Source organism: Zootoca vivipara, chromosome 16, assembly GCF_963506605.1.
Source record: "Zootoca vivipara chromosome 16, rZooViv1.1, whole genome shotgun sequence".
Taxonomy (NCBI): Eukaryota; Metazoa; Chordata; class Lepidosauria; order Squamata; family Lacertidae; genus Zootoca; species Zootoca vivipara.
In genome coordinates, this window is record NC_083291.1 from 31,882,024 (window position 1) to 31,909,808 (window position 27,785).

Sequence of the window (27,785 nt, forward strand, 5' to 3'; positions counted from 1 at the left end):
TACATCGACGCAACTTCCGGTGTCAAATGGCTGCTGGTCCCGGATTCTGCAGTCCGGAACTTGGAAGGTAAGATTCCTAGCATGAAATGGATGAGCTCCTCAGATGTCAGAGCTGTGCCAGACAAATAATATGTTGGCATTAATGATTTAGGTTCCAGGCACAGAAGGACAGATATCTAGGAGGAGCCATGACTGGGCAAAAGCAGAGATGCTCAGTGTCCAAGACTAGGCTAGAGCTAGAGTCTGATATAGTGGCTTGTAAGTCCAGCTTAAGGGAAGAAAGGGGCCACTGTACCCTCTCTCCCAAGAACAACCCTTGGGACCAAATTGGGTGGGTAGGTCTCTTCGTTCCAATTACCAGGAAAATAGGCAGGACCTCCTCTGAGCAGGTTGCCGCAGATAGTTCACCAACCACATGGGTCTGCTCAGAGGAGGATCTGCCTTTGTAAGGAATCTAACATTTGCTGCAAGTCCCAATGCTCTGCCGGAACAGAGGTCTTTTTTTCAGACACCATCAGATCACGCTGAAAGAGAGTGGAGTTTGGTGGTGCTGTGAAATTCTCCGTTGGCAGTCAATGGAGTCTCTCCAACCCTCCTTGTAGAATCACTCTGTTTTCCAGTCTGTCCCCCTGAGCCGTTCATCCTGGGACAACCTCCCACCTTGAACTTGTATTTTCTGCTCACTATTTGCCCAATCAAACCACAATACTTTGCAAGGGAAACATTGCCAACTGCATATCTGACCGGTAGATTCACAAAAAAAAAACCAGTAGAACATCGTTTATGCCCTTGCCTTATGAAAATTAAAGAGGATCTTATACATTACCTCCTCTATTGCCCCATTTACTCGGGCTTTAGAGACGCAATGCTGCAAATTATACCCCAACTCTATAATCAATCCTAAAGATCGAGTAACATTTTTGTCAGTTGATGCAAACCCACGTATTACCCATGCGGTAGCGGTTTTTGTGACGAAGGCCATGAAAGCCAGGGAAAGATTTATGGATGACAATGTAAAGACCCCTTCATCGTCTGTTTAACTCGTTGCTTGTTTTCCTTCTCTTCCTGTTTTGTGGGATGAAGGTTTTGTTGGGATAGTATGCAATGAATTTTAATATTTTTAATTATTGTTGTGTTGATATTTGTGTACAGGCATGGTCCTCACAATAAACGGATTTGAGATACTTTGCAAGGAGGAAGGAGCAAGTGAGCACAGTTTGGTCTCAGTTATGGCTTGTAAACCCTAGAAGTTACCAGTGTCTTTGGTGGGGGAAGTTGGAGGAGAGGGGGAAAGAGGGAGAGGGAGGGAGGGAGGGAGGGACTGTATCCGGGAGCAGAAGCATCTATTCAATGACTTAGAATTGCAGAGTTGGAGGGGACTTAGCCAGACACACAGAGCAGGCAAGCTGCCCAGCATTCCTCTCCAAGACCCTCTTCTGCAACCCTCCTCTTAATAGAAACTCACCACTCCAATGAGGTCTCCACGGCCATATTCCCCAACCAGCTCCTTCTTGCCGTTGCCCTTCTGGATGACTGAGCGCAGCCGGCCGTTCAGCACAATGTAGGTGCAGTCAGACTTGTCGCCCTGCCTGGGGAAAACGGAAAGAGGAGGAAACCCTGGCCAAATTGCCCTCCCCCTCTCTGCTGGGCATCTCTTTCAACGGCTGGCTTTAGGGGAGAGCAGAGGCCATCACCAAAGAGAGATATAATAATTAATAATAATGATTTTTTTATCTGGCTGGGTTTCTTCAGCCACTCTGGGAAATTCCCAACATAATAATAATAATAATAATAATAATAATAATAATAATAATAATGCTGTAATTGTTCAGTTTCTGATAATTGGTTCTCATGGGAAACTTACAGATTCTTGCTTCACACAATTAACTCAAGGCAGTGTCAATTTACTCTTGGCAGAAAGCCAAGGTCTGCCTGGCCTGGAAACTACTCTCTGATTGGTTAATGACCAGCACTGAACTCTGTTACCTAGGAATGCTAGCACAGTTGTTTCTTGTTGGGTGTTAGGAGTAGGAGTGCTGCGTATGGTTAGAGAGAGAGACAGAGAGGATTTATTTTGCTTTGCTTTGTATGCAGAAACTCTGCTGGTTTTATTTCCTTTTGATAAATCCTGTAAATAGCAATTCTGCGTCTAACCGACTAGTCATTTCCACCTCAACTAGCTTCTGCGCTGTGCAGGAAAACTCTGCTACGTTTGGGCTAAAGCCACTAGAGCTATGCCTGACACTTCAAAATTCTAAGAGTAATGTGGTGAAACATCAAACATTAAAAACTTCCCTAAACAGGGCTGCCTTCAAATGTCTTCTAAAAGTCAGAAAGTTGTTTATTTCCTTGACATCTGATGGGAGGGCATTCCACAGGGCAGGCGCCGCCACCGAGAAAAGACCTCTGCCTGGTTCCCTGTAACCTTACTTCTCGCAGGAGGGAACCGCCAGAAGGCCCTCGAAGCTGGACCTCAGACTGAGCAATGGGGGTGGAGGCGCTCCTTCAGGTATACTGGGCCGAGGCCGTTTGGAGAGAGGTTTGGAAAGAGGTTTGGATGGGAGCATGGTGACATGGGGAGTGTGGAGGGGGAGGAGGTCCACTGGGGCTTCCTAGCAAGAGGGTCCTCCTTCAGCCCCACTCCCCACACTGAAGCAGCAGGAAAGGACCAGAAACTGCCCCGTGGGGAGGATAAGTACAGAGCCCTGTGCCAAGGAGAAATGGGTTTTTTTTTCTGGGCACAGGGTGGGCATGGGTGGTCACAGTGCTTGCCCCTTACCTGTAAAGCGCCCGGCCAGCCTCCACAGCCATCCAGTCAATAGCAAAGTCCATCTGGCGCACAAAGGGAGACATGCGAGCTGCTACAGTGTGAGCCACACTCAGGACCACACTAGGCTGTTCCCGCATAATCCTGGAAGGGGGGGGGCAAGAATGGCAGGTTAGCGGCAGAGGCAGTTGCCCCAGTTTGGTTCCCCCCGCAGCCCAGCCCAGCATTTCCAGGGCCAGCCCCAGGAAGAACCTCTGACCAGGAAAGGCCAGCCAGAGCTCACCATGCAAGGCTAGCTGGAAATGTGCCTGGGCTCAGGGCAAGGGCCAATTCACACACCAGCACCGAGTTACTACTAACGGCAGAACAGCCCCCCCCCCAAACACGGGGAGCTGCGTGGGCCCTGCCCTTTTGAATTTAAAGATCTTAATTACAATGGTAAGGATAATAATTTTACGATCATGCTTTAAGATCTGTCCTTTTGAACTTTTATCATCTTAAAGATCATGATTTTATGGACGCACGCTTTGATCTGCCCTTTTGAACTTTATTTTTCCCCCTCAAAATTCTTTTATTTGATTTTACATGTTCAAAATTCCAATCCTACCACAAGAAGATTCCCACGAATCTCTGGACTTCCCTCTTTCCCTTCTGCAGGTCTCATTGTTAATCCTTTTCTCCTGCATCCTTTACAATGATCCAAATTTTTATATTTCCATTGGGTCCATAATTCTCGTTACATTACAAGAGTTATTACAACCTCGCTAACAATTTTAACTCTTTGCAGTGGTCTCTAAAGTAAGTTATAAATCCCCCCTTTTGAACTTTATGACATTGTGCTCATTTTTTACCTTTTGTACTTCATGATCATCTGGTCTATTTATTGATTTTTAATTAACTGGTGTGGCTTTTACTGGCTTATGCAGATGGTTTACTGTACGTTTGAGTTTTGCCACACACCATTTGAATTAAAAATAATAATAATAACCAGTTTAATCCATTGCCCTAAATAAAGAAAATGAATAATAAATATTAAAATAAAAAGATGGGGACTGTCGTAGTACCAGTTTCAACCGTCCCAGCCAATCCTTTTGTTTTCAAAGAGATTAGCCAGCACGCTGAAAAAGTGAAAGATTTCCAGCGGCTGCTATGCTACTCAAGAAAGGAATGGAGGATAGGAAAGCCCCTCTCCTCCCCCTGCCCCCGGACTGTAGCCACATTAACAGAATGAAGAAATGAATGGAATCTGGGCTTTTCATTCTGCCCACCTGACCCTCCCTGCATCACATGGCAGAGGAGAAAGGATGGCAAAGGCGAAGAGAGCGGAAGTAACTAGGTAAGACTTGAGAAACAATATCAAGAGTCCAGGAGTGAGCAATGACAGGTGGGCAGGTGGAAGAAAAACAGGGACCGCATGGCAAGGCGTGGGTGGAGGTGTGTTTGTCAGTTTGGATTTCTCTTCTTTTTTAAAAAAATATTTTTATTAAAGATTTTCTTGGGTTACAAAGGTAGTGCAATGTCTCATTTTTTTCATGCATCATTTTTATACATCAATTTTACTTGTTGAGACATTATGAGGAAGGGGGGGGGAAAGAGGTGGGTGGGATGGGGAGTTGGGTGTGAAAGTATTGATCTGATGCAGGCATAGGCAAACTCGGCCCTCCAGATGTTTTGGGACTGCAACTCCCATCATCCCTGACCACTGGTCCTGTTAGCTAGGGATCATGGGAGTTGTAGTCCCAAAACATCTGGAGTTTGCTTATGCCTGATCTGATGTGTAGAGATCGTTCCTATTCTACTTAATTCAAGAGGGTTGTGGAAACTTCTCTGTGTGAAAGAAACAAGCAGAAGGTTCACGATGTTTGGGTTATTCCTTCAGAGAAGCTGAGTACAGCTGTTAGGCACAAGTGCCAAGTGAGCACTCACAGCTGTCTGACTTGGAGGGCACCCAAGACCTAGAAGGGAGTTTTGTTATGAGAAGTAAAGAGGACTGGGCAGGGGAGAATGCTCAACTCCGAGAGACACAAGAGGAATCGGAAGATAGTTCATCCGAGTCTGCTACTACGCCCCTCAGCGTGCAGGAACGCAGGAGGGGTGGGTTGCAAGAGAAGGGGAAGTTGATGTCACTTCAGCGACGGCAGAGGGTGGTGTTCTCGCGTGGGGTTAAAGGGAGGAGGAACAACTCCGAAGAGTCAGATGAGTAATCATCAGAGTAGCCATTAGCCTTGAGAGCAGGGAGCTCTAGACCCGTGGCTTAGTTGTTTTCCTGCTACTGAAAAATAAACTCCAATTTTCACCGCGAGAACGTGTATGTGTCTTGCTGCTGCTCACAACAGCTGGCTTAAACTGGCTCTGTTATCTTTTTCTGTCAAGGTCAGGCTGACTATAATAGCGAGATACTAAATAAATTGGTGTCCTTGGAGAATTGAGAAAATCAAATGAAAAAAATCCAAGAGCTCTGGCCAGGTAGTGGATTAATTTTTAAAAGTTTTAAGTTGAGAATAATACAAATTCCAGTAGCAATCCAGTTTTTAGAAATCCAGGACGAGGCCCTGTTTTGGTTTATTCTTCATCAGCTGGAATAACAAAGAGTCTTACATTAAAACAGTCTCTGTCTGTTGGAATTTTCTGTATATAATTGTGCATATATAAAGAAGACAGAATGTAATACAATACTCTAAGACACATTTTTAATGTAAGACTCTTTGTCATTCCAGCTGATGAAGAATAAACCAAAACAGGGCCTTGTACTGGATTTCTAAAAACTGGATTGCTATGGGAATTTGTATTATTCTCAACTTAAAACTTTTAAAAATTAATCCACTACCTGGCCAGAGCTCATGGAATTTTTTTTCATTTGACTATAATAGTGAGGCCAGAAGGAGCCTGGGTTTCTCATTCTCTTTCTGTCTCTTTCCCTTCTTGTGTGGTGTTATATATATATATACCGTAGTATGCTTAGTGTTAAGGTTTCGTCTTATTATAAGGTATTGTAAGTCAAGTCTGCCGCAACTGGTTTTCTAATGGACAGTGCCCATTCTGATTGTATTGGATTTGTGACCATGATGCTCATTTGCCTTCAGTAGCAGTAAAGCTCTGCTGGATGAAATATTCATTACCTATGGAATCCTGCAACGTGCTTAAGTTTTTTATGCTGCTAACTATACGCTGGGATCTGCTCTGGATCAATACCGAGCAGAATTCCATGAGAGCCGTTCACATGCCACTCACTCATAAAAGTCAGACTTGGAGATCTTGAGGAAAGTGCAGTCGCGGTTGGCCTTGATGGTGAAGATAAGCGGCTCCCCCGTGAGCACGGCCAGCTGGCCCACCATCTCTCCGGGCTGCGTCAGGAAGAGGCACACGTCTTCGGCCTTGTCAATCATCCTCTGGTAAACGTGCAGGCAGCCCCACAGCACAAAGTGCAGACTCACATCCTGGCAAGAGAGATGGGCGTGAGCAGTGTCTCCCCCAGGGAACAGGCTCATTTTCGAGCATGAAACCCAACAGCAGAGCTGTAGAAAAAGCACCGTATTTTTATTTTTTTTATTAAAGATTTTATTGGTTTACAAGGGTAGTACAATGTCTCATATTTTTCCCATGTATTGTTTTTACACATTAGTCTTGATTGTTGAGACATTAGGAAGAAAAAGGGGGGGGAGAGGTGGGTGGGCTGGGGAGGTGGGTTGTCGACGTTTCTCTTTTTTCTTGGTATGTGTGGGGGTTCAGTGTCAGCGTTGTATGTGCAGGTTCTCTGTTGTTCGCTTGTGCTCCTTTGTTGGTGAGAGAGGTCGGGGGTTGGCGTAGGATGCGCTAGTTCATGTGTGTTTGGCTGTGGTGGTCTTTGGTTTCTTGTGTGAGTGGGGTGTGTGTGTGTTTTGGTTAGGTTAGCCATATTGATGGTGGGTTTTTGTCGTTGTCTTGTGGGGCTGTGTAGGTGATGAAGGGGAACCATATTGGGGTGAAGGTGTCTTCCTCCGTTTGTCCCCGTGTCAGTTTCAGCTTACTGGTTAGTTTTTCTAGTAGGGCTGTGTAGGGGTCTGTACAGTGGAACCTCGGTTTATGAACACCTCGGTTTATGAATTTTCGGTTTATGAACGCCGCGGACCCATCTGGAACGCTTTCCATTACTTTTAATGGGAAAGTTCGCTTCAGTTTATGAACGCTTCAGTTTATGAACAGACTTCCGGAACCAATTACACCCATGTTTCAGTTTATGAACGCTTCAGTTTAAGTACTTCGCGGACCCGTCTGGAAAGGATTAATCCACTTTCCATTACTTTCAATGGAAAAGTTCGCTTCAGTTTATGAACAGTTACTCCGCGGACCGTCTGGAATGGATTAATCCACTTTCCATTACTTTCAATGGGAAAGTTCGCTTCAGTTTCTGAACGCTTCAGTTTATGAACAGACTTCCGGAACCAATTGTGTTCATAAACCGAGGTACCACTGTACATTGATAAAGAGGATGCATGGAAGACCCTGGGATAAAGACTAATCGAGCAGGATATTCCTGGATTAAATAATTCAGTGAGTAGGGTGTTCTTAGTCCAAACCAGGCTTCTGACATGTATCTGATGCACAGATCTACAGGCCTTGCTACATGTGGTAAACAAGCATATTGCAAGTTAGTGTAAATTGAGTTAGCCATTTGGCTGAAAACATTTGGTTCAGTAGATCTGGGTAAAAGGGCATCTGTTAATCTTCTTCCTTTTCCTGTGTGCCTTTGAAAGGCTGACAAACCTGTTTTCTACCACGTCAGTGTTAATCCCTGCAGGAATCCCTGGGCCCCTTTTCCTGTCTTTAGAAGTAGTCTCTTTGAAGTCCAGGAAGTCTTTTTAGCATCTAGGTGTTAGTTCCAGATCTTCCCAACAGTATCAGATTTAAGGTGGGAGGAAACCTGGGAGGGGTTTCAGAAATTAGGATGAATTCTATTGGATGATTTGAATCTTTGTAACGTTTTGATATTGTAATAAAAAGATCTGGCGAGGGGAAAGAGACACGCACTTCCCCCCAGAGACTTTTGCTGGTCAAGAGCTCTGTTCCTTTGTCTTTATTTCAATGTGGTTTTGCCACAGGGCTGTTTCCCATACTGCTTGATACCATTGGTCCATGTTTACTCCTGACAGGTCTTTCCAATGTCTGGTTATGATGTTTCTGGTTGCTGACAGTAAGTGGGTTATGAGTTCTTTGTATTCTGAGTGGGCGTTGTTGTCTTGGAAGATGTTTAATAAGACCAGTTCTGGGGTGGGTTCTAGCACTTGCTTAGTTATCTTACAAATTTCTCGTATGGTTGTTGTCCAGAATGATTGGATTTTGGGGCACTCCCACCACATGTGGAGGTATGTGCCTGTGGAGGTACACCCTCTCCAGCATTTTGATGAGGTTCCTGGGCGTATTAGTGCTAGTTTTCTTGGAGTTAGGTACCAAAAAGCACCATATTTTATACATTTAGAAAAAAAAACAAACACGTCGGATCCAGCCCCTTACAATCCGAAATCACGTTGGAATACACCTTATGGAATATGCCTAAATGGCGAAACTTACCAGAAAAATAAGAAATCAAGATAACATTTTTTTAAAAAAATAAAAGAATGGAAATGGATTATTGAATATTTACAGATAAATTTGTCAACAGATAAGAACATTGGCAGGATTACTGTAATAACCTGCAGTTTTATAAGAGTATATATTTAAATAAGGTGAATAAATGAGCAAATTAAGTTCATTTGGATATGCAGAGGATATTAAAAAATAAATTTAAGGAACCCCAGAAAGAGGGGGGAGGAAGTCAAGTTTTGAAATGTCAAAATGATTCTAAATGAAGTGAAATGTATAAACTTGAAAAGTATAAATAAAAAATTAAATAATAATAATAAAAGGAACCAGTGGGTGTGGAGAACGGCTTGGGGAAGGCAGGATTTGCTAAGAAACATGCTCATCAAACACAGGAGGGCAGCACTAGATGCAGTCTACTGGTAAAGGCAACTATTTTATGAGAGAGAGGATGACGAAGAGAGGGGAATGTATACTTTCCAATCCTTTCCTGTGCTGCATCGTTGAGTCCTCTCACTATGGTGTGTGTGTGTGTGTGTTTGTATTTAATACTGGCCTAATACAGTGATACCTCAGGTTAAGAACTTAATTCGTTCTGGAGGTCCGTTCTTAACCTGAAACTGTTCTTAACCTGAGGTACCACTTTAGCTAATGGGGCCTCCTCCTGCTGCTGTGCCGCCGCTGCGCGATTTCGGTTTTCATCCTGAAGCAAAGTTCTTAACCCAAGGTACTATTTCTGGGTTAGTGGAGTCTGTAACCTGAAGCGTCTGTAACCCGAGGTACCACCGTATCGGGGTGGCGTTGCACCCCATCCTCCCTCCTCTGGTGAAGCAATGACCACTGGGTATGATGCACATCTCCGTCTGCAGATAGGTTTGACCACCGGGTGTGAGGCACACTTCCGCCTGGCAGGCCACAGCCTGACCTTCAGGGGTGAGGCACACTTCCCCCCTAGGCAAGCCGCGACTGTCTGCACCTTATGCCCTCAGTCTCACCTTTGGCTTTCTCAGTAGCCTGCCATGTCCTGTCTGTGACCTTTGTCTCCCTCTGGAAAGGCATGGCTCACTTCCCACTTGGTAGGAACATGACGTGGTGGAGCAAGTCTCACAAATATAAGAGGAAACATATGTACGCTCCCAGTACGTTTCCGAGCACAATTCAAAGTGTTGGTGCTGACCTTTAAAGCCCTAAATGGCCTCAGTCCAGCATACCTGAGGGAGCGTCTCCACCCCCATCGTTCTGCCTGGACACTGAGGTCCAGCGGCGAGGGCCTTCTGGTGGTTCCCTCGTCGCGAGAAGCCAAGCTACAGGGAACCAGGCAGAGGGCCTTCTCAGTAGTGGCACCCGCCCTGTGGAACGCCCTCCCACCAGATGTCAAAGAGATAAACAACTACCTGACTTTCAGAAGACATCTGAAGGTAGCCCTGTTTAGGGAAGTTTTTAATGTTTAATAGAGTATTGTATTTTAATGTCTGTTGGAGGCTGCCCAGAGTGGCTGGGGAGGCCCAGCCAGATGGGCGGGGTATAAATAATAAATTATTATTATTAGTCAGCTCATGATGTAAAAGCACTAAAGGTCGGACTGTTCCTACACATGAGTACATTGTGCTAATAAAAGGAGCCTCTGCCGAGCTTGCCAACCAGCTTGCTTTCGCCCAGCTCACCTGCCTACGTGTGCTTCACTACACTCTGGGCCAGACTACTTTGCTGGTGCCATCCATAAAACTTACTTGATCTCCTTGGCGGGCAATGACTGTCCCCGCCTTGGCATGGTGCAGCAACACCCGGTTATTGAGCAAGGAGGGATCCTGTGGAAAGAGAAGAAGGGTGAGGGCAATCTGGGACAAGGGTGTGCTATCAGGGCTGTAGTCCAAGCCCTGCAGGAAGAGCCAGGGTCTCCAGCACCCAGTGGAGCAAAAGGAGCCAGGCCAGCGACCAGTCCTGCGGCAAAGAAGCCAGGTCCTCAGTATGTCAAGGCCCATGTAGAGCCCAGCTCCTGCAGTCGCAGATGTGGGGTAGCCGAGCGCCCAGAAGGGAAACAACTTGCTGGGCCAGGTGAGGAAATCAGCACTCTTGAAAATCCCTGGCCTGGTCGTGACAGGTGAACATTGCACTGGCTCTCCCCCAAGCATAGTAAAAGAAACATCAACACAAGGAATGAAACTAATACGGAACTGGTCTAGCTATCATGGCTTGCCTCAAAGACCCTGCGAACTGTAGTTGTCTCAAGGCACCGAGACTCACCTCCTTTCCAGGACCCAAAAGGCTCTGAACCTAAAGCAGTTGGATGTGAGCCCTGACCCCAATTGTTTAGGTAATTTACAGGGCATTTCATTTCAATGCAAATTGACCTGATCGGCACTAATTTGTAGATCAGAACGTAATTATTCTTTTACGAGTTTTGCAATCGCGGTGCTTGAGTGACTCCAGACTGTCAGGGTTTTGTGGGAGTGATTCAACCGCATGCCGGAAATTTAGGTTTCCGCAATTAAGGAGGATTAAATAATGCGCCCTCCCGCCAACAAATCCACGACCAACTTCTTACAGGTAGGAAGAAGACTGTGTGGGATTAACAACTGATTGATGGAAAGATGCATAGCCTTTGAAACCTTAAGTTCTTTTTCCTAACCAGTTTTTAAAATTGATTTTTTTTTAAAAAACTATTTTTACTGTAATTTTGTATGTTGTAAAACGCCTTGCTGCATCCCCCCCCCCCGGCCCCCAAATAAGCTTGGTCTATGAACATTGAAATATATATGAAATGTATACAGTGGAACCTCTACTTACAAATTTAATCCGTTCCGAATGCACATTCGTAAGGAGAAACATTCGTAAGTCGAAACGATGTTTCCCATAGGAATGCATTGGGAATGGATTAATTCGTTCCGGGGCCTTTAAAAAAAAGGCACTTTATGGCCGGATTGGCAGGTGGGGAGGCTGGCGGGAGGCCAGTGGTTGCGGCGGTGATGGCAGCTGGGGGGGGGGCGGTGGGAGGCCGGTGGCGGCGGCTGCAACGGCCGATCCGGCCCCATGGCCGGATTGGCAGCTGGAGGGGCTGCGGGAGGTAGCGTGAGTGGCGGGAGGCCAGCGGGAGGCCGGCGAGGTAGCGCAGGATCGGGCCCTCGCCGGCTCCGCTACCACCGCCGCTGCGAGCCCTGAATTACGGCGCGGCGGGGGCTTTTCGCCATTTGCCTTCCCCTTGGTTCGGGGAAGGCAAATGGCGAAAAACCCCCACCGCGTCGCATTCGGCTCCGTCCCCCAGGCGCTTCGTCTTGGGCAAGCAGGCAGGGAGACGGCAAAAGCCGGAGAAGCTGCGGGCTGTTGCCGTCTCCCTGCCTGCTTCCCCAAGCCGTAGCGCATCGGGGGACAGAGCCGAAGATCGGCGGGCGCTCCTTACTGGGCTTGACAAGCCCGGCAAGCAGCGCCCGCCGATCTTCGGCTCTGTGCTGTGTGACAGGCAGGGGTGGGGGGAAAAGCGTAGGATCCTTTCTTCCTCCGCTTTCCCCCCACCCCCGCCTATCACACGAAGATCGGTAGCAGGAGGCCGGCTTCGCAGCGGCTGTGGCAGCGGAGCCAGCGGGCCCGATCCCAAGCGAGGCTGGCACACATTCGATCGTAAGTCGAATAAATTCATAAGCCCGCCCCCATTTTTTCCCTTCGTAACTCGAAAAATTTGTATGTCGAGTCATTCGTATGTTGAGGTGCCACTGTATATTAAAAAGCCTCTGCACAAACAAGTAGAGAGAGCTCAAAACTTTTGATACCCAGCAACTGGAAATCATGGGCGTAACAGGACAAAACTAGCCACTGATGGTCAGAAGCCTCATATGTGGCTTCGAAAACTGAGCAATGGAGAATTTCTGAAACAACAATGGGATATTAGCTCTGCCCAAAGCATGATGGAGAACAGCAACAACTGGGAAAAGATAGACATAATATTTTACAAGGACAGGAAGAAACGTCACTGACAAAATAATTGCCACACACAGGAAGAACAAGGATACAGTTTGAGTGCCTCAGCTGTAGTTTTATGAATCATTTAATGTGTCAATATGAATGGACGTCATTAATATTGCAGCTGTCATATAAGTGATTGCCATTTTGATTGGAGTGTAATTGAAATTAATAAGATTTTGCAATGCAGAAATAAAGTAAGCCACCAAACCATCAATTCTAGCACGTTGGGGCAGGGGCAACCTAAATGATATAATTTGGCATCTGAATGATTGGTATTAGGAATTGTATTATAATTTGGCATTGTTATAATGAGGCTGTTATTGGATTACTGTAATTGAAAACTAATAAAAAATTATGTGGCCGTGAAAAACAACCAATTCCCACGCAGAATGAGAAGGTAAAGGATCCCGGACAGCATCTACCTCAATCTTCATGAGGTTGACCAGCTCCCGCTTGGCAGCCTCAAAGATGGCGCTCGTCTGGCATCCTTGGTAGGGGCCGAAGGGGCAGTCGCCCGTTGCAGAGTCGTCCTCGCAGTAGTTGTAGTGGTAGATCCCAGACGGCTGCTCCTCCACCGTCACAGACTTCCGCTCCCGGGCCTCGTGGGATGTCGACTGCCAAGGATGGTGACAAGATAAGCTCAGGTGGGGGGGGGGAAGAGGGGGCAAGAGGCTACAGGAGAGGAAGACTCCCAGGAGAGGGAAAGGAAAGAAACCCACCATCTCCACCAGGCACAACCCGTTCCATTTTTTATATACACAGTGGAACCTCGGTTTTCAAACATAATCCGTTCCGGAAGACCGCTCGACTGCCGAAACGTTCGAAAACCGAGGATCAATGGGCGGTCGGCAAAATCCATTGAAAAAATGGGAAAACAAGCAGCGTTTGAAAACGAAGTGCGTTTGAAAACAGAAGCAATTATTTCTGGGTTTTTGGTGCTCAGGTTCCGAATCGTTCGGCTTCCGAGACGCTCAAAAACCGAGGTTCCACTTTATATAATTTTTATTAAATTTTCTGTTTTACAATTTAAAATACTCATTTAAACATCCTTAAAAAGTCAATGACTTACCTTCTTCTCTTTCCATGGTTCATTTTGCATATCATAATCCCCTGCATATTTTTAAAAAACTAAACCATTCGGTATTCCATTATTACATCCATCAAAACTTATTTACACTGTTGAATGTATCTTAATGCTGCCAACGTTTTCAAGAGCACACAATTTCCCCCCATGTATTCAATAAACGTTTTCCAATCATCTTGTTTAGAAGAACAAGAAGGCACAACCATTTCTTATGGTCGTTAGTACATATGCGAATGTTTGCCTCGGCTACAGAACCTTTATTCTCAATAACAATGAAACTCACAGGTGGAAAATACTTTCATTTTTCTGAATCTTTATTATTTGTACAGCAAAACTTTGCATGAGTTAATACTTTTATTATCCCACTGGAGTCACACCGTATCTTTCTACTTTTGCCCTTCTTATTTTATTTAAAAAAAATACTTTGTCAATTTAAAGTTTTACAATCAATTATTCAACAACCAATATAAAAACAAGATTACAAAGAATCTCCTGAACTTTCCTCCTCCCCTGTGGGTCCTTTCATTAACCATTTCCTCCTGCATCTTTTAAAATAATCCAAATCTTTTACATCTCCATTATATCCAAAAATAAGCTACAAGTGTTATTCCAATCCCATTCCTTGTTAAATTTTTGGTCTTCTACGTTTGCCCTTCTAGGCTCTGATGCTTTCTGGTTTAAGTTTCTGATTCTTTGCTTCTTTTTGTTGTATGCTTACACTTTGGGCAGCTGTCTATCAGCTCCATCTGGTACGCAGGCTGAGACTCTACCTGCCTGCAGACTGTCTCCCCGGAGTGGTGCATGCTCTAGTTATCTCTCGCTTGGACTACTGCAATGCGCTCTACGTGGGGCTACCTTTGAAGGTGACCGGGAAACTACAACTAATCCAGAATGCGGCAGCTAGACTGGTGACTGCGAGTAGCCGCCGAGACCACATAACACCGGTCTTTAAAGATCTACATTGGCTCCCAATTCAAAGTGTTGGTGCTGACCTTTAAAGCCCTAAATGGCCTCGGTCCAGTATACCTGAAGGAGCGTCTCCACCCCCATCGTTCTGCCTGGACACTGAGATCCAGTACCGAGGGCCTTCTGGCGGTTCCCTCGTTGCGAGAAGCCAAGTTGCAGGGAACCAGGCAGAGGGCCTTCTTGGTAGTGGCGCCCGCCCTGTGGAACGCCCTCCCATCAGAAGTCAAAGAGAAAAACAGCTACCAGACTTTTAGGAGACATCTGAAGGCAGCCCTGTTTAGGGAGGCTTTTAATGTTTAATAGATTACTGTATTTTATTTTTCTGTTGGAAGCCGCCCAGAGTGGCTGGGGAAACCCAGCCAGATGGGCGAGGTATAAATAATATATTATAATAATAATATATTATTATTATTATTATTATTATTATTATTATTATTATTATTTGGTTGTTGTTTGCTATTCAATTAATAAGAAAAACAAAACAATGCAAGAGTTTCTACAAAAGCAGGGTAGCTCTAATTCTCTCTCACCTGAAGTCATCTGACTGAGAGACTACAACCACACATCACCACCTGACAGGCTCCATCTTGGGGAAACCCAGCCAGATGGGTGGGGTATAAATAAATTATTATTATTATTATTATTATTCCCTCTATCACTCTGTATCTATCTAGGGCAGCAGCAGCATCCCAATCGCCAGAGACTCACCCGGGCGAAGCCGGCCAGTGAGACGGAGCTGTCTTCCTGAAGGGACACTGAGATGCGGCCTCGTTCGTAGGCCATGTCAAAATCTGAGCGGGGCCCCCTCTGGATCCCTGGGTGAGGAAAGAATGCCAGAGAAATGGAGCAGGCCGCGCCCAGGGCCCGTGGATGCTGCATCTTCACAGGAAGGCGGAAGGTTGTCAAGGCAGAGAGACACACATACCTGAGATATCGACTGGCATGGAGATGCAGCGACTCAGCAGCGGGGCAGCGGGAGGTTCCAGCAGACCTGCCTTCAACGGGTCACCTGGCAGTATAAAAGGCTGTCACTCACCAGGCCCAGGAAACATGTTAATAATAATAATATTACAGTAATAAGAAGTCAGGTTCCCTTACCTTGGTCCCTGGAGGAAGCTTCCCCCTGCCTTCCAGAGCTATCCTTGGCATCCTCGATGGAGGAGGCGCTAATGACACGCTTGCTGTGTCGGACGGGGCTGGTACGAGAGGTGTGGCTCGACTGCGGGAATAGCCGCAGCGGTTGCATCTCCTGGGGATGGAGAACACAGCCATGTTCGTCACACAAGCAGGGGGGGGGGGTGACAGTGGAGGAGAGATGCTGCCTGCCAAAGCCTTTTGCTTAGCTTAGAAGCCCTAACCCCTAACACAGCGGAGGGAAGTTGAGATGTGTTCTGCACAGGCTCAGGGACCAGGTACGGTTGCTTCCCTCTCTGAAAGCAGATTCCAGCCGGACAAGGGTGGGGGAGAGAAGGTGGAATGGGGTAGGACAGGAACTCACGTGGCTGAAAAGCTCATTGGTCAGGCCAAGGTAGTTGTGCAAAGCCAAGAAGGTGACTCTCTGAAGGCGCACCATGATGATCTGAAAGGGAAAGTGGCAGAAGAGCTTTTCAATTCCCTTTTCGATTCTCTCAGTCCAAGGGTCACTTCAGTCCAATCACAGCTTGTGGGGTTCTCTATAGCAGGAACTGGCGAGGAGGTTTCAGAAACCTCTCTTCTCCACCACCGCATCTTTCAAGGGCTTGGAAGCTGTTCAGGTTATCAAAAAGACTGAGCCCCACAATTCTGCCTTGGATTGGCTAAATCCAAATAGCATTTGCATGCCTAGAAGACAAAAAAACCCCAAAGGATAAAAAGCCTCCAGTAGCTGTTAAGTTCCTGGGCATGGCTTGGCTGAACACTTTCAGAGATGCAGTGTTCTGAAGATTGTGACAAGTGGGGGATGAGCGCTCTTTTTCCATCTATTTTTATCATCATCATTCTCGTGGTCTGCTTCTGCCAATCATTGGAAGAGTCAATGACTTACACAAAGACACACAAACATCCCGGAAACCCCTGCTCAACCCCCACCAATGGCAAGTATGTGAAATATACTCAACAACATGATCCTGGAGGTCAACTGTTGTGCATATAAGCCAGGCCAAATGCATGAACCGTTGTCAGGCTGTTGCCAGCGACTCCCAGCTGGTTGCCCAGGAACGTACAAAGACAAGGGAATGTTTCTTACCGTCTGCTTTTTATTCAGTATTTACAGAGAGAGCCATAGAATCCAGCCTCTGGGATCATGGCGTTGTCCCGAGTGAATCTCCACCACCACCCTCTCCCACTTCCTCATTCGTCATTCTCATAGTCTCCTCTCTGGGTGCTGCCAAGTGCCCTCTGTCTTTGAGCTCTTTGCTCTCCTACTTTCAAGGCTTGCCGGGTTCTGGGAGATGGGGGGTCTGGAATGCTTTCTAAAGACACTGTGTCAATCGGCTGTCGCCCCTCTGCTGCTTCCTCCTCCCCCTCTAGCATTATTTCTCAGCTTTCCCCCTCATCTGCCTCTGAGCTGCGACCTCCTGCAAACCCCTGTTGTAAATCTAAACAGTCTTCCTTTTCCTCCTCCCTGCTCAAGCTGGGGAGGTGGTCTCCACCATACCTCCTCTGACCAGTCCCTGACAGCCAGAGACTAGAGAGATGGTGGAGGTGCAGAAGTGAGAGGGGGAGAGAGAGAGAGAGAAAGGGGGGGAAGGATAGGGGGCAGAGAGGGAGAGAACACGGAAGCAATGGGTAGGGCACTCACCTGCACCACCCGGACCAGGCTCTCAGGGTACTTCTCAAAGACAGCCGAGAAGGCCTCCACTGGCAGACGCAGGACTGTGGAGTCCTCAGCTACCCGTGCAGAGACTGTCCGGTACGGGCGTTGGTGACCCTGTTGGGAAACCAATCTCAGAACAACAGGGAACTGCCCCTGATTTGACCCACACCCGCCACTCCAAAGGGCCCATCTTCCTAGACAACCATGCCGTTTTTGTCAGAAGGCAGCCGCTTAAAACGGGGAAGGGGTGTGTGGGGGGAGAGGAACCTGTGGGGCCGCAGCGGGGATTGTTGGACTCCCATCAACCCCAGCCAGCACGGCCAATGATCTGGGATGATGGGAGGTGGAGCCTAGCAACAGCTGTGGCACCCTGGGTCCGGCACCCTGGACTTAAACAGATCTGGACAGCAGAAGCGATAATGGTGCCTTGGCTGTTGCTAGCCTGGGGATCAGTCCCTACCTGTAGTTCATCCCGTGGGGCAAGCCAGGGGAGGGAACAGCATAGGTGGGAGAAGGAGCAATGAGGCTGGGGCCCACAACTAGAAGAATGTGGAGCCTGGAGCCACAGGGTGGAAATGGCAAGGAAGCAGATTTAGGCTGACGAGGTGAACAGGAAGGGGTGGGCTCTCCTCCCCTGGAGGCTTGGGATGCTGTGGTTGCATCCTGCATTGCAGACCTTGCGTGGAAGAAGGGGCCAGACTAGATGGCTTCACAGGCCCCTTTCATATCTAGGATTCTAACAAGCTGAGGTGGACAAGGATCCTACCGTAATAACATCCAGGATGCTGAGGAGGCTGTGCACGCTGTCGCCAGGAAAGACCTCCTTCACAAGGGTCTCTTTCCCATCCTGAATCAAACAAAGAGATTTATTTAAAAAAACCACACACAATTGTTTATTTGGTTTTCAAATCAAAGTTTTACAATCGCATATCCAATATATAACAACATTCCAAGGAATCTTCTGGACTTCCTCCCCTTTGTGGGTCTTATTGTTAATCATTTCCTCCTGCATCTCTTATAATAATCCAAATCTTTTACATCTCCATTATGTCCAAAATTCACCATTACACTACAGTTGTACCTCAGCTCCCGAACGCCTTGGGAGTCGAACGTGCTTGGCTCCCTAACGATCAAAAACCAGAAGTGAGTGTTCCGGTTTTCGGATGTTTTTTGGGAAGCCGAACGTCCGCTATTGTTTCCGGTGCCCCTGTGAATTGGAATCCAAATGGAAGCCGCACCTTGCTTTCCGAACATTTCGGAAGTCGAACGGATTCTGTTCGAACTCCCGAGGTACGACTGTACAAGTGTTATTCCAGTCATGCTAACAATTTTAACTGTTTATAATGGTTTTTAAGATAAATTATAAATGTTCCCCATTCCTTATTGAACTGTTGGTCTTCTTGATTTGTGATTCTTCCAGCCATTTTTGCCAATTTGACATTTTCCATCAACTTAATCTGCCATTCTTTTCTGGTAAGGAGTCGGTCTTCTTCAAAAACAAAGAGATTTACAATGGGCTAACTGCGGTCAGAGCCAACCAGGGGGCCCCTCCCCGCGTCATCCTTTGCAGGAAACCACAACTGAGGTCTCCCGCACAAGCCCCACTTAAACGAATGAGAGCTGCACGCAACTGTGCCAATGGATCTTGTGCAGCTCTGTTCATTCCTGGCCGCAATGAACACCAGGCCATGCCCAACTCTTGCCCTCTGAGCCGCATGGCTATGGAATCGTCCCCGTGGAGTTTCCTGATGTTGCCCGACTGAGCTCCTCACCCCCTCACCTGCTCAGACAGGAAGAGCTCCAACTTTCCGTCTTGGACCACGTAGATGCTGGTGTCAGGCTGACCTGGGCGGAAAACGTACTCCCCTTGGTGCCACTGCTGAAAGGTCATGTGCTTGCACAGCTCCAGGAACAAAGGCTTCTCAAAGTGGCCTAGCACCCTGCGAGGAAGGAAGAGGACACCATCAGCACAACACTCTCCCTCCAACATGCCGTGCCCCTGAAGAGGGTTCAGAAACATCAGCTAGTGCAGAATTCAGTTGCTCATCGGAGCAAGACGGTTTGAGCATATTACACTGATCCTGCTCTGACTGCCCTGGCCACCGATTAGTTTCTGGGCCCAATTCAAAGTGCCAGTTTTGACATATAAAGCCTTAAATGGCTCAGGGTCACAATAGCTCAAGGATCACCTCTTTCCATATGAACCTTCTGAGGCCCTCCTTCGTGTGCCTTCTTCCTCAAGAGGTCCGGAGGGTGGCAACACGAGAACGGGGCCTTCTCTGCAGTGGCTCCCCGTCTGTGGAATGCTCTCCCCAGGGAAGTTCGCCTGGCGCCTTTAGACACCAGGCGAAAACATTCTTCTTTAACCAGGCCTCTGGCTGATTGACATTCAATGCCCTTTTAAAATTTGTTGCGGACATGGGGAATTATTGGGTTGTTTTTGTTTTTATTACATATTTTGTGTCTTTATACCGTGTGTCAGGGGACCTCCGTACAGGGAGCCTCCTCCCCTCTTGCTGACCAGCATTTCGCCCAGTGAGAGCAGCTGCAGTGGGTCAGGTGAGGGGAATCAGGAAGTGAGCGGGACGGAGGTGTCAGGGCTCAGCGATGTGGGAGAGCCCTTGCGCCGCCAGGACCAAGAGGTGGAGGGGAGCAGGCAGCCCCTTCCGGCGCCCGAATTAAGGCGTACCACCAAACGTGAGGTCGGGAGGAGGCGTTTCGGAGTGCCCAAACTCTTATGTTGGTCCCGTAGCCAGAAACGTCCACTTCCGGATTCTGCAAGTGACTGAGAGGTCATGCTTTCTGCTATCACCGCACTGTAAATACTATGCACAATAAAACTCTTAAAGACAGAGCAGACTTGGGTGTCTTTACTCAGGAGTAGCTGCAACAACACCCTTATACTGTGATTCTGCATTAAGAACCACCTTGAGATCTGCAGGTATAGGGTAATATACTACTACTACTAATGATGATGATGATGTTGGCTATTTGCTCTGGGCTGGCTGCAGAGCCCATAAGCATAGCAGCAGCAGCAGCAGCAGCAGGAGGAGGAGCAAAGCCAAGGAGCTGGGGAGAGGATTTAGCAACATGTGCCCCAGGCACAATTTCCTCTTCACAATGAGGCTATATGCACATCCTCTATGAGGTGTCGTGAATGTGCACAAAGGCCAGTTGTTATGAACATTAATTCTTGTTATTCCCCACGCACAGCAATCCAATTTGCTTGAATTCCCTCCCTTCCCCGATAGGCATTACTGTGTACTGTTCTAAAAACCAGGTCCTTGGATTCTCTTGAGAGTAGCAGAAGCAGCAGGAAGAAGAACGGCAGAAGCTAGTAAACGGCCGCCCCAAATGTTGTGTGGAACGGACACTGCTCAAATCTACGCCAAGGAAAACAATGCAGGGAAACTTGAAAGCTGGATATGTAGCTGTTACTTCAGAGGTAGCCGAGATGGTGGCCTCCAGATGTTTCGGACTACAACTCCCATAATCCCTTGCTGGCTGGAGGAGGGCACCAAGTTGCCTGTTCAGCAGCCTCAAATTGGGATGTGTTTTGGCAAAAGCTGAAAAACAGCCTCTCTTGAGCTTGAAGCATGCATGCAAAAGCATGCATCATATTCTTATTAATTTTGTTAATTGTATCATCATCTGGCTTCCTACATTCTGGTGAAGGGTTGGGGCCTGGCAACAGGATCCTGACTGTGGCAAAGCAGAGGCACGCTCTGTTCAATGGCAGTCCCAGCTGCCCAGGTACTTCCTGCGGCTCCCCCCCCCCCCCGGTCACAACCGGAAACACACACACACCCCGGCACATACCGCACATTCTTCAGCATGTAGAGCACTTCCGAGGGGAGGTGAGAGTTGGCCACGTCAAACTCTGTGAGATCGGCCTCCAAGACGGAGGGGGGCGGCTCCTTCAGCTGAAGGGTGGGCAGCTCCTTCTTGATACGCAGGATCCTGAGCGGAGGGAGGAAAAGGCATGGAGCGGAGGGAAGAAGAGGGATGGAAGGAAGCCAACCAGCCAGCTTCTTGTTCTTGCAAATAAAGAGAGAGGCTCCCTCCCTCCCTCTATTCCCCAAGCGAATAAGCAACCAATACAGCCCTCTTCCTTCCATGCTCGTTTTGGCTTTTGGGGGAATGTGACAGTTTTAAAGGCCTGAAAGTGGCGCTGGATTGACTCCCTCCCTCACAGCAGGTCCTCTGTTTCATTTCTAAATCACTATCCTCCCCCGACTGCCCCAAGCTCACTGTGCCCAGTTGGGAATAAACAACATTGCAAGTTTCAAGGCTCGTGATGCATGCTCTCTCGCTCTCTGTTTTCAAGTTTCTAGTCCTCACAGTTGAAGGGAGCAAAGATGCAGAACTCGAAGGGATACAGAGGCATGTCCGAAAGACCCAATTTGTGTGTTTGTGCAGGTTACCTACCTCCCCGCAGGCTGCCTCGCCAGTGTGGAGCATGCTCTAGTTATCTCCCGCTTGGACTACCGCAATGTGCTCTTTGTGGGGCTACCTTTGAAGGTGACCCGGAAATTACAAGTAATCCAGAATGCAGCAGCTAGACCAGGCATAGGCAAATGCGGCCCTCCAGATGTTTTTGGCCTACAACTCCCATGATCCCTAGCTAGCAGGACCAGTGGTCAGGGGTGATGGGAATTGTAGTCCCAAAACATCTAGAGGGGAGAGTTTGCCTGAGCTAGACTTTGCCCTTCGTTTCCCTGACATGTGCATGCTTTCTGCTCTAGCTGACCCGACTCACTTTTTGGCAATGTTCAGCATTTTGAGCTTCTTCTTCATGCGCGGACGGGAAGCAGACATGGTGGTGTCGACAAGAGAAGATGTGGATTGAGAAACCTAGCAAGAAAGGAAATGTGGTAAGTGGAAGGAGGAACCCTGCAGCCACCCAAACCCTATATACCTGCTGCTGGTCTTTTGTTACACACATTTACTAGCCAGGATCAAAGCAACTCAACAAAGGCTGCAGGTTACCCCCCCAAGAGCCATGCTTTGCATATCAGCTTCTCCCCTTGGGCAGGGATCTTGGGAACCACATGACGAATATCAACAGGAAGGGACTGATCCTGGCCCAGCCCATAGCTGCCAAGTTTTCCCTTTTCTCGCGAGGAAGCCTATTCAGCATAATGGAAAATCCCTTAAAAAAAGGGATAACTTGGCAGCTATGGCCCAGCCACACAAACACCCTCAACAGTCCCGGGCTCCCACACCTGCCAAAGCCTTGACCGTCCCAAGTTATTTTCCTGAATAAGCAGACTGAAATTCCCAGCTGTCAAAAAGGGTTATTTATGTATGTGCCACTACTGCGGCCCGTGTTTTGTTAGCCCCAAAATGGAAAACGAGCGAGGTCCCAACTAAAGAATGGCAACTTAAGTTGACAGAATATACGCAACTTGCAGACTTAACATATAGAATAAGAGAACAAGAAGAACATAGGTTTAGAGAAGACTGGAAGACATTTATTGAATACCTGTACAGTGATGCCTCGCAAGACGGAATTAATTCGTTCCGTGAGCCGTTTTGTATTGCGAAAATTTCGTCTTGCGGTTTTCCAATTTAAACAAATCAAAGCAAAAAAAAAAAAGGTATTGTGAAGCACGGCCATAGAAAAATTCATCTTGCAAGTCAACAAAAAGATAGCAAAATGCTTTTGTCTTGTGAGTTTTTCGTTGCGCGAGGCATTCGTCTTGCAAGGTACCACTGTATATAGGAAATACGGTAACTGTGTACAACTGAAAACACTGGCAATATTAAGACGAATTCAACTGTGTAAATAAGTTATGATGGGTGTAATAATGGAATAATGACTTGTATAGTTCCTGTAAAATATGCAGGGATTTATGATATGTAAAATGAACCATGGAAAAATAAGAAGGGAAGTCATTGATATCTTAAGGATGTAAAAATGAGTACTTTAAATGGTAAAACACAAAACTTAATAAAAATTATAAGCAATAGCAGGAGGGCCAGAGTCACGGCAACCGACCCAGACAGCAAGAGGCTCTAGTGAGCTTCGGGATGCATAGAAGCCATTCGCTGAGATGCTGCGTAATTCCCCATTCCCAAGTCAACCAATTCATCTCAAAGAAGTCATTCTACCACTCCAGCACAACCATTCCATGCCACACACACACACACACACACTGTGGGTCCTGTTCGTTTTGCCCAATTACCTTGCGCATTATCTTCCTCCCGTAGAACAACACTTTGTCCCGCTTGCGAAACCGATATTTGGGTTGTTCCTGGGCCAGGACCTCTGCAGGGAAGGGAGGAAGGAGACAACCAAAGAACAGGTCAGGCCAGCAGGCCCGGCCCGGCCCCTCCTTGGCAAAAAAGCTGCCCCCCTGGTGTGGCACGCCCACTTCCCACAGCCCCATGGGAACTTACTCTGAAGGCGGAACCGGCGGATCAGCACCAGGATCAAGGCGGCAACAAGCAGCACAGAGAGCCCGACTCCTATCATGACACCCAGCACCTGTGGGGAAGGGTTAGCGCCCAATTGGTGTGTGGGTCATGGCCTGCTGGAAAGGCAGCAGACTGGCATTCTGTGCCCGGCCACTGATTCTCTTTACTGTGGGAGACACTCAGGGCAGCCCCGTTCCTTTGTGCAGAGACACGGCCCAAGAAGCTCTACTGTTCTGGGTCGATGCATAGAAGATTCCAACCTTGAACAGGCAGCTGTCAATTATCTGTAGCGGGTGTGGCCCCAGGAATTTGCCCCTCACTGGAATTTACAAGTGGGTTTGGGTGTGCGAGATAATTGCTCTTAACACCCACCTGCCCTGGAGAGCCAGAATGCGATTGGCCTTAGGGAGCCACATGGACCGTGAAGCTCACCAGTCCAAACCTCTTTACTGCCTTTAAAATGCAATAGCAGGATAATAATATTGTGACTAAATGGGCTTAATTTTAGCCTCCAACGAGGCGAGTCTGTTTTCTTGACGCTGCTGGTAAATGCAACGAAACAAGCCTCTGGGAGCCAGTGTGGTGTAGTGGTTAAGAGTGGTAGACTCGTAATCTGGGGAACCGGGTTCGCGTCTCCGCTCCTCCACATGCAGCTGCTGGGTGACTTTGGGCTAGTCACACTTCTCTGAAGTCTCTCAGCCCCACTCATCTTACAGAGTGTTTGTTGTGGAGGAGGAGGGGAAAGGAGAAAGTTAGCCACTTTGAGACTCCTTTGGGTAGTGATAAAGCGGGAAATAAATTCCAAACTCTTCTTCTTCTTCTTCTGACACCTATCTCGGCACCCAGAATCCAGCTGCCGCCTCCCACCCCCTTCTTCTCTTCCTGCTTATAGGAAGGTACCCGAGACTCTACCGCAGGCACCCCCAAACTTCGGCCCTCCAGATGTTTTGGACTACAGTTCCCATCATCCCTGACCACTGGTCCTGTTAGCTAGGAATCATGGGAGTTGTAGGCCAAAACATCTGGAGGGCCGCAGTTTGGGGATGCCTGCTCTACCGCTTCGACAGGCTTTGAATTCTCATTGATAGATGCCGCTGATTGAAGTGTGTTTAAACCTGGCTTATTCCTTATCTTGGAGACCACTGTAAGCAGATGAAAACACCAGCAGGATTGCAATAACACTTGTAATGTAGTAAGAACGGTTTTACGAAACATGGACCATTGAAAAAGATGGCGGTAGAGAAGGTTTGATAACGGGACCCATGAAGGGTAAAGTGGGTTTTTGATCGTTTGAGAGCCAGCACGTTCGACTCCCAAGGTGTTGATATGTGTTGTTTTGTTTTGATTATGTCTTATGTTTGCTTTTTTGCTTTTGTTTTTGTGTTGAAATGTTTGGAAATTAATAAATATTATTTGAAGGGAGGGGGGAAGGGTAAAGTGGGAAGTCCAGAGATTCAGAGGAATCTCTCAACTGTTGATGTGTATGGTTGTATTGCTATAATTTTATATATGTAAAATCAAATAAAAATTATTTCAATAAATAAATAAGGCTTATTCCAGGGCTGTTTTCTGAGGTGCTTTAAGTGGCTTACGGAGAGATTATTTTTATTGGTTGCTTTTATATTGGACTTCGATTTGGCGTTAATGGTTGGCTCACCAACTTGCTCACGAGAAGCAAGATAAAACAGGCAAACAAAGGCGTGGCAATTTGCTTTTATCGCGCAAGAGCAAATATGATGACAGTTCCCACGTCTACATTATAAGGTGGGGAGATGAATGAAGCCCGGAATCCGCTTTCCGAAGGACTGAAGAAACAGATCCCTTTCCTCATAATTATACAGCCCTTCCTCTAGCAGTGTGTGTCCCCCTCCCCACTTAGTTTGACACCCATACAAAGAGGAGTCTTGTCCTTGACAGCAAGAAAGCACAGACCTAGCTAGGAGGCGGTTTTTGTACAGGTGTGCCACAGGTGGGAGCACCCATCGCATACCTCCCCGAGGCAGACCCCCCAAAAGTGTTCGCTGTCCCCTCGCTACTCACCATGCTGGCCTGCAGCTGATCTGCCACAAAGAGCTTGACGTTGGAAAGTACAGCGGTCAGGGTTGCATCCTGCAGTGGGAGAGAACACAGCAGACACTGAAGGGCAGGATCAAGGATGGAGGACTCCAACGCAGAGGAGGGGGAAAGAGATTAGAGGGCTTCCTGGGGCAGCGGGTTATATACAGGTTGTGGCGGGTGTTTCAAGGATATAGTTTGAGTGCCTCACTTGTAGCTTCGTAAATCATTTAAGGTGTGAACACAAATACATTGTTGATATTGCAGTTGTTGTACTGTATATGGAATTATTATTTTGACTGGAAAGTAATTGAATTTAATAAGATTTTGGAATGCAGAAATAAAGAAAATCATCACACCATCAATTCTAGCACACGGGGGGGGGCATCTAAATTATATAATTTGGTATTTGAATGATTGGCATTACAGTGGAACCTCGGTTTACGAACACCTCGGTTTACGAATTGTCGGTTTACGAACGCCGTGGACCCATCTGGAATGGATTAATTCACTTTCCATTACTTTCAATGGGAAAGTTTGCTTCAGTCTATGAATGCTTCAGTTTATGAACAGACTTCCGGAACCAATTACACCCATGCTTCGGGTTAAGTACGCTTCAGGTTGAGTACTCCGCGGACCCGTCTGGAACGGATTAATCCACTTTCCATTACTTTCAATGGGAAAGTTCGCTTCAGTTTATGAACGCTTCAGTTTATGAACAGACTTCCGGAACCAATTGTGTTCATAAACCGAGGTACCACTGTAGTAATTGTATTATAATTTGGCATTGTTATAATGAGGCTGTTATTGGACCGTAATTGGACTGAAAACTAATAAAAATTATTATTAAATAAAGATTGTGTTTCAAGCAGTCACACCTAAGTTTCCATTTAGCTCACACAAGAAACGTTCCTTTGACAGCAACTAGGGTCCCATTAATCCCCAAGGCCTTCAAAAGAACAGAGCCAACCAACAAGCAAAAATAACGTGTCCAGAGGAGGGCAATCAAAAGGATCAAAATGGTCAAAGGCCTGGAAACGATGCCTTATGAGGAACGGCTCAGGGAGCTGGGTATGTTTAGCCTGGAGAAGAGAAGGTTAAGGGGTGATGTGATAGCCATGTTCAAATATATAAAAGGATGTCATATAGAGGAGGGAGAAAGGTTGTTTTCTGCTGCTCCAGAGAAGCGGACACGGAGCAGTGGATTCAAGCTACAAGAAACAAGATTCCACCTAAACATTAGGAAGAACTTCCTGACACTGTTTGACAGTGGAATTTGCTGCCAAGGAGTGTGGTGGAGTCTCCTTCTTTGGAGGTCTTTAAGCAGAGGCTTGACAGCCATCTGTCAGGAATGCTTTGATGGTGTTTCCTGCTTGGCAGGGGGTTGGACTGGATGGCCCTTGTGGTCTCTTCCAACTCTATGATTCTATGATTAACGTCTCCGTCTAGAAGCAAAGCTGTTTCTCTACACAGCAACAGAAACTTAACAGGGATAAAGGAAAACTGCCCAAGGGATGGATGGGTGAATTGCAGGTGGGAAAGCAGAACAGCTCAAGTCTAGCCCATTCTTGGTTTTACCTCTTGCTCCTCCTGGGGCTCTGATTCACTCTGGCCCATGACGGCTATCGATGTCGCTTCCAGGCCCAGTGCATTAAGGACACTGCACACAAGAGAGGAAATTTTATATAGCACCCAGGACAATATAAAACGTGTGTTTTTCATGTAACTGGGCTTTAAGTCTTTGTACGGTTAGTGGGAGAGGTGGGCTTGTCAATAGTGGTGGTTCCACGGCAGACACCGCTATGGTTTTCCAGGGAGGAAGAGCCTGCCAGAGCAGGCTGGATCAGGGTCCTGGTGCTCGGCACAGGGCAAGTGGTCAACACATTGCTACTGCTGGCTTCACTCGAACTCAGGGCCCCAAAGGGGCAGGTGACACCAGCCTCTGTTCACCCTCATTCATCCAAGACATTATTTTACAAACTTGTAGGCTGGGATCTTTCAAGAGAAGGATATGGCTTGATTTTAGGTTGCCAATATTCTGTCTAGCCTGCGGGCCATGATGGGTGACACATATGTGAACAAATTGGTTTCACAACCTCCAACGTTTGAGGAGAGAAAGATGAGTCGTTTTTCTACGTTAAGAGAAGAATGGTTTCATAGGGAGCATGGTGAGCCTCTGAGTGATC

At 47.2% G+C, this 27,785-nt stretch overlaps 1 protein-coding gene across 12 annotated transcripts in view; it reads right to left on the reverse strand.

The window, feature by feature from the left end:
• Positions 1-27,785, reverse strand: part of PNPLA6 (patatin like phospholipase domain containing 6) — an 80,485-nt gene that overhangs the window by 37,722 nt on the left and 14,978 nt on the right. For 9 of the 12 annotated variants that reach the window (XM_035140609.2, XM_035140605.2, XM_035140608.2 and 6 more), the window contains exons 2-19: positions 27,178-27,259; positions 25,585-25,653; positions 23,527-23,614; positions 23,313-23,395; positions 21,884-21,978; positions 20,944-21,084; positions 18,905-19,064; positions 17,891-17,971; positions 17,110-17,238; positions 15,829-15,909; positions 15,429-15,579; positions 15,256-15,339; positions 15,039-15,145; positions 12,703-12,894; positions 10,054-10,131; positions 5,999-6,204; positions 2,780-2,911; positions 1,466-1,589 (exon numbers count right to left, since the gene is read on the reverse strand). In XM_035140609.2, the coding sequence (XP_034996500.2) occupies positions 1,466-1,589; positions 2,780-2,911; positions 5,999-6,204; positions 10,054-10,131; positions 12,703-12,894; positions 15,039-15,145; positions 15,256-15,339; positions 15,429-15,579; positions 15,829-15,909; positions 17,110-17,238; positions 17,891-17,971; positions 18,905-19,064; positions 20,944-21,084; positions 21,884-21,978; positions 23,313-23,395; positions 23,527-23,614; positions 25,585-25,653; positions 27,178-27,216 (2,040 nt within the window). In that variant the 5' untranslated portion in view covers positions 27,217-27,259. Of the gene's footprint in view, positions 1-1,465; positions 1,590-2,779; positions 2,912-5,998; positions 6,205-10,053; positions 10,132-12,702; positions 12,895-15,038; positions 15,146-15,255; positions 15,340-15,428; positions 15,580-15,828; positions 15,910-17,109; positions 17,239-17,890; positions 17,972-18,904; positions 19,065-20,943; positions 21,085-21,883; positions 21,979-23,312; positions 23,396-23,526; positions 23,615-25,584; positions 25,654-27,177; positions 27,260-27,785 lie in introns of those variants that run through there. The other 3 variants (XM_060268967.1, XM_035140611.2, XM_060268966.1) reach the window with 3 other exon arrangements.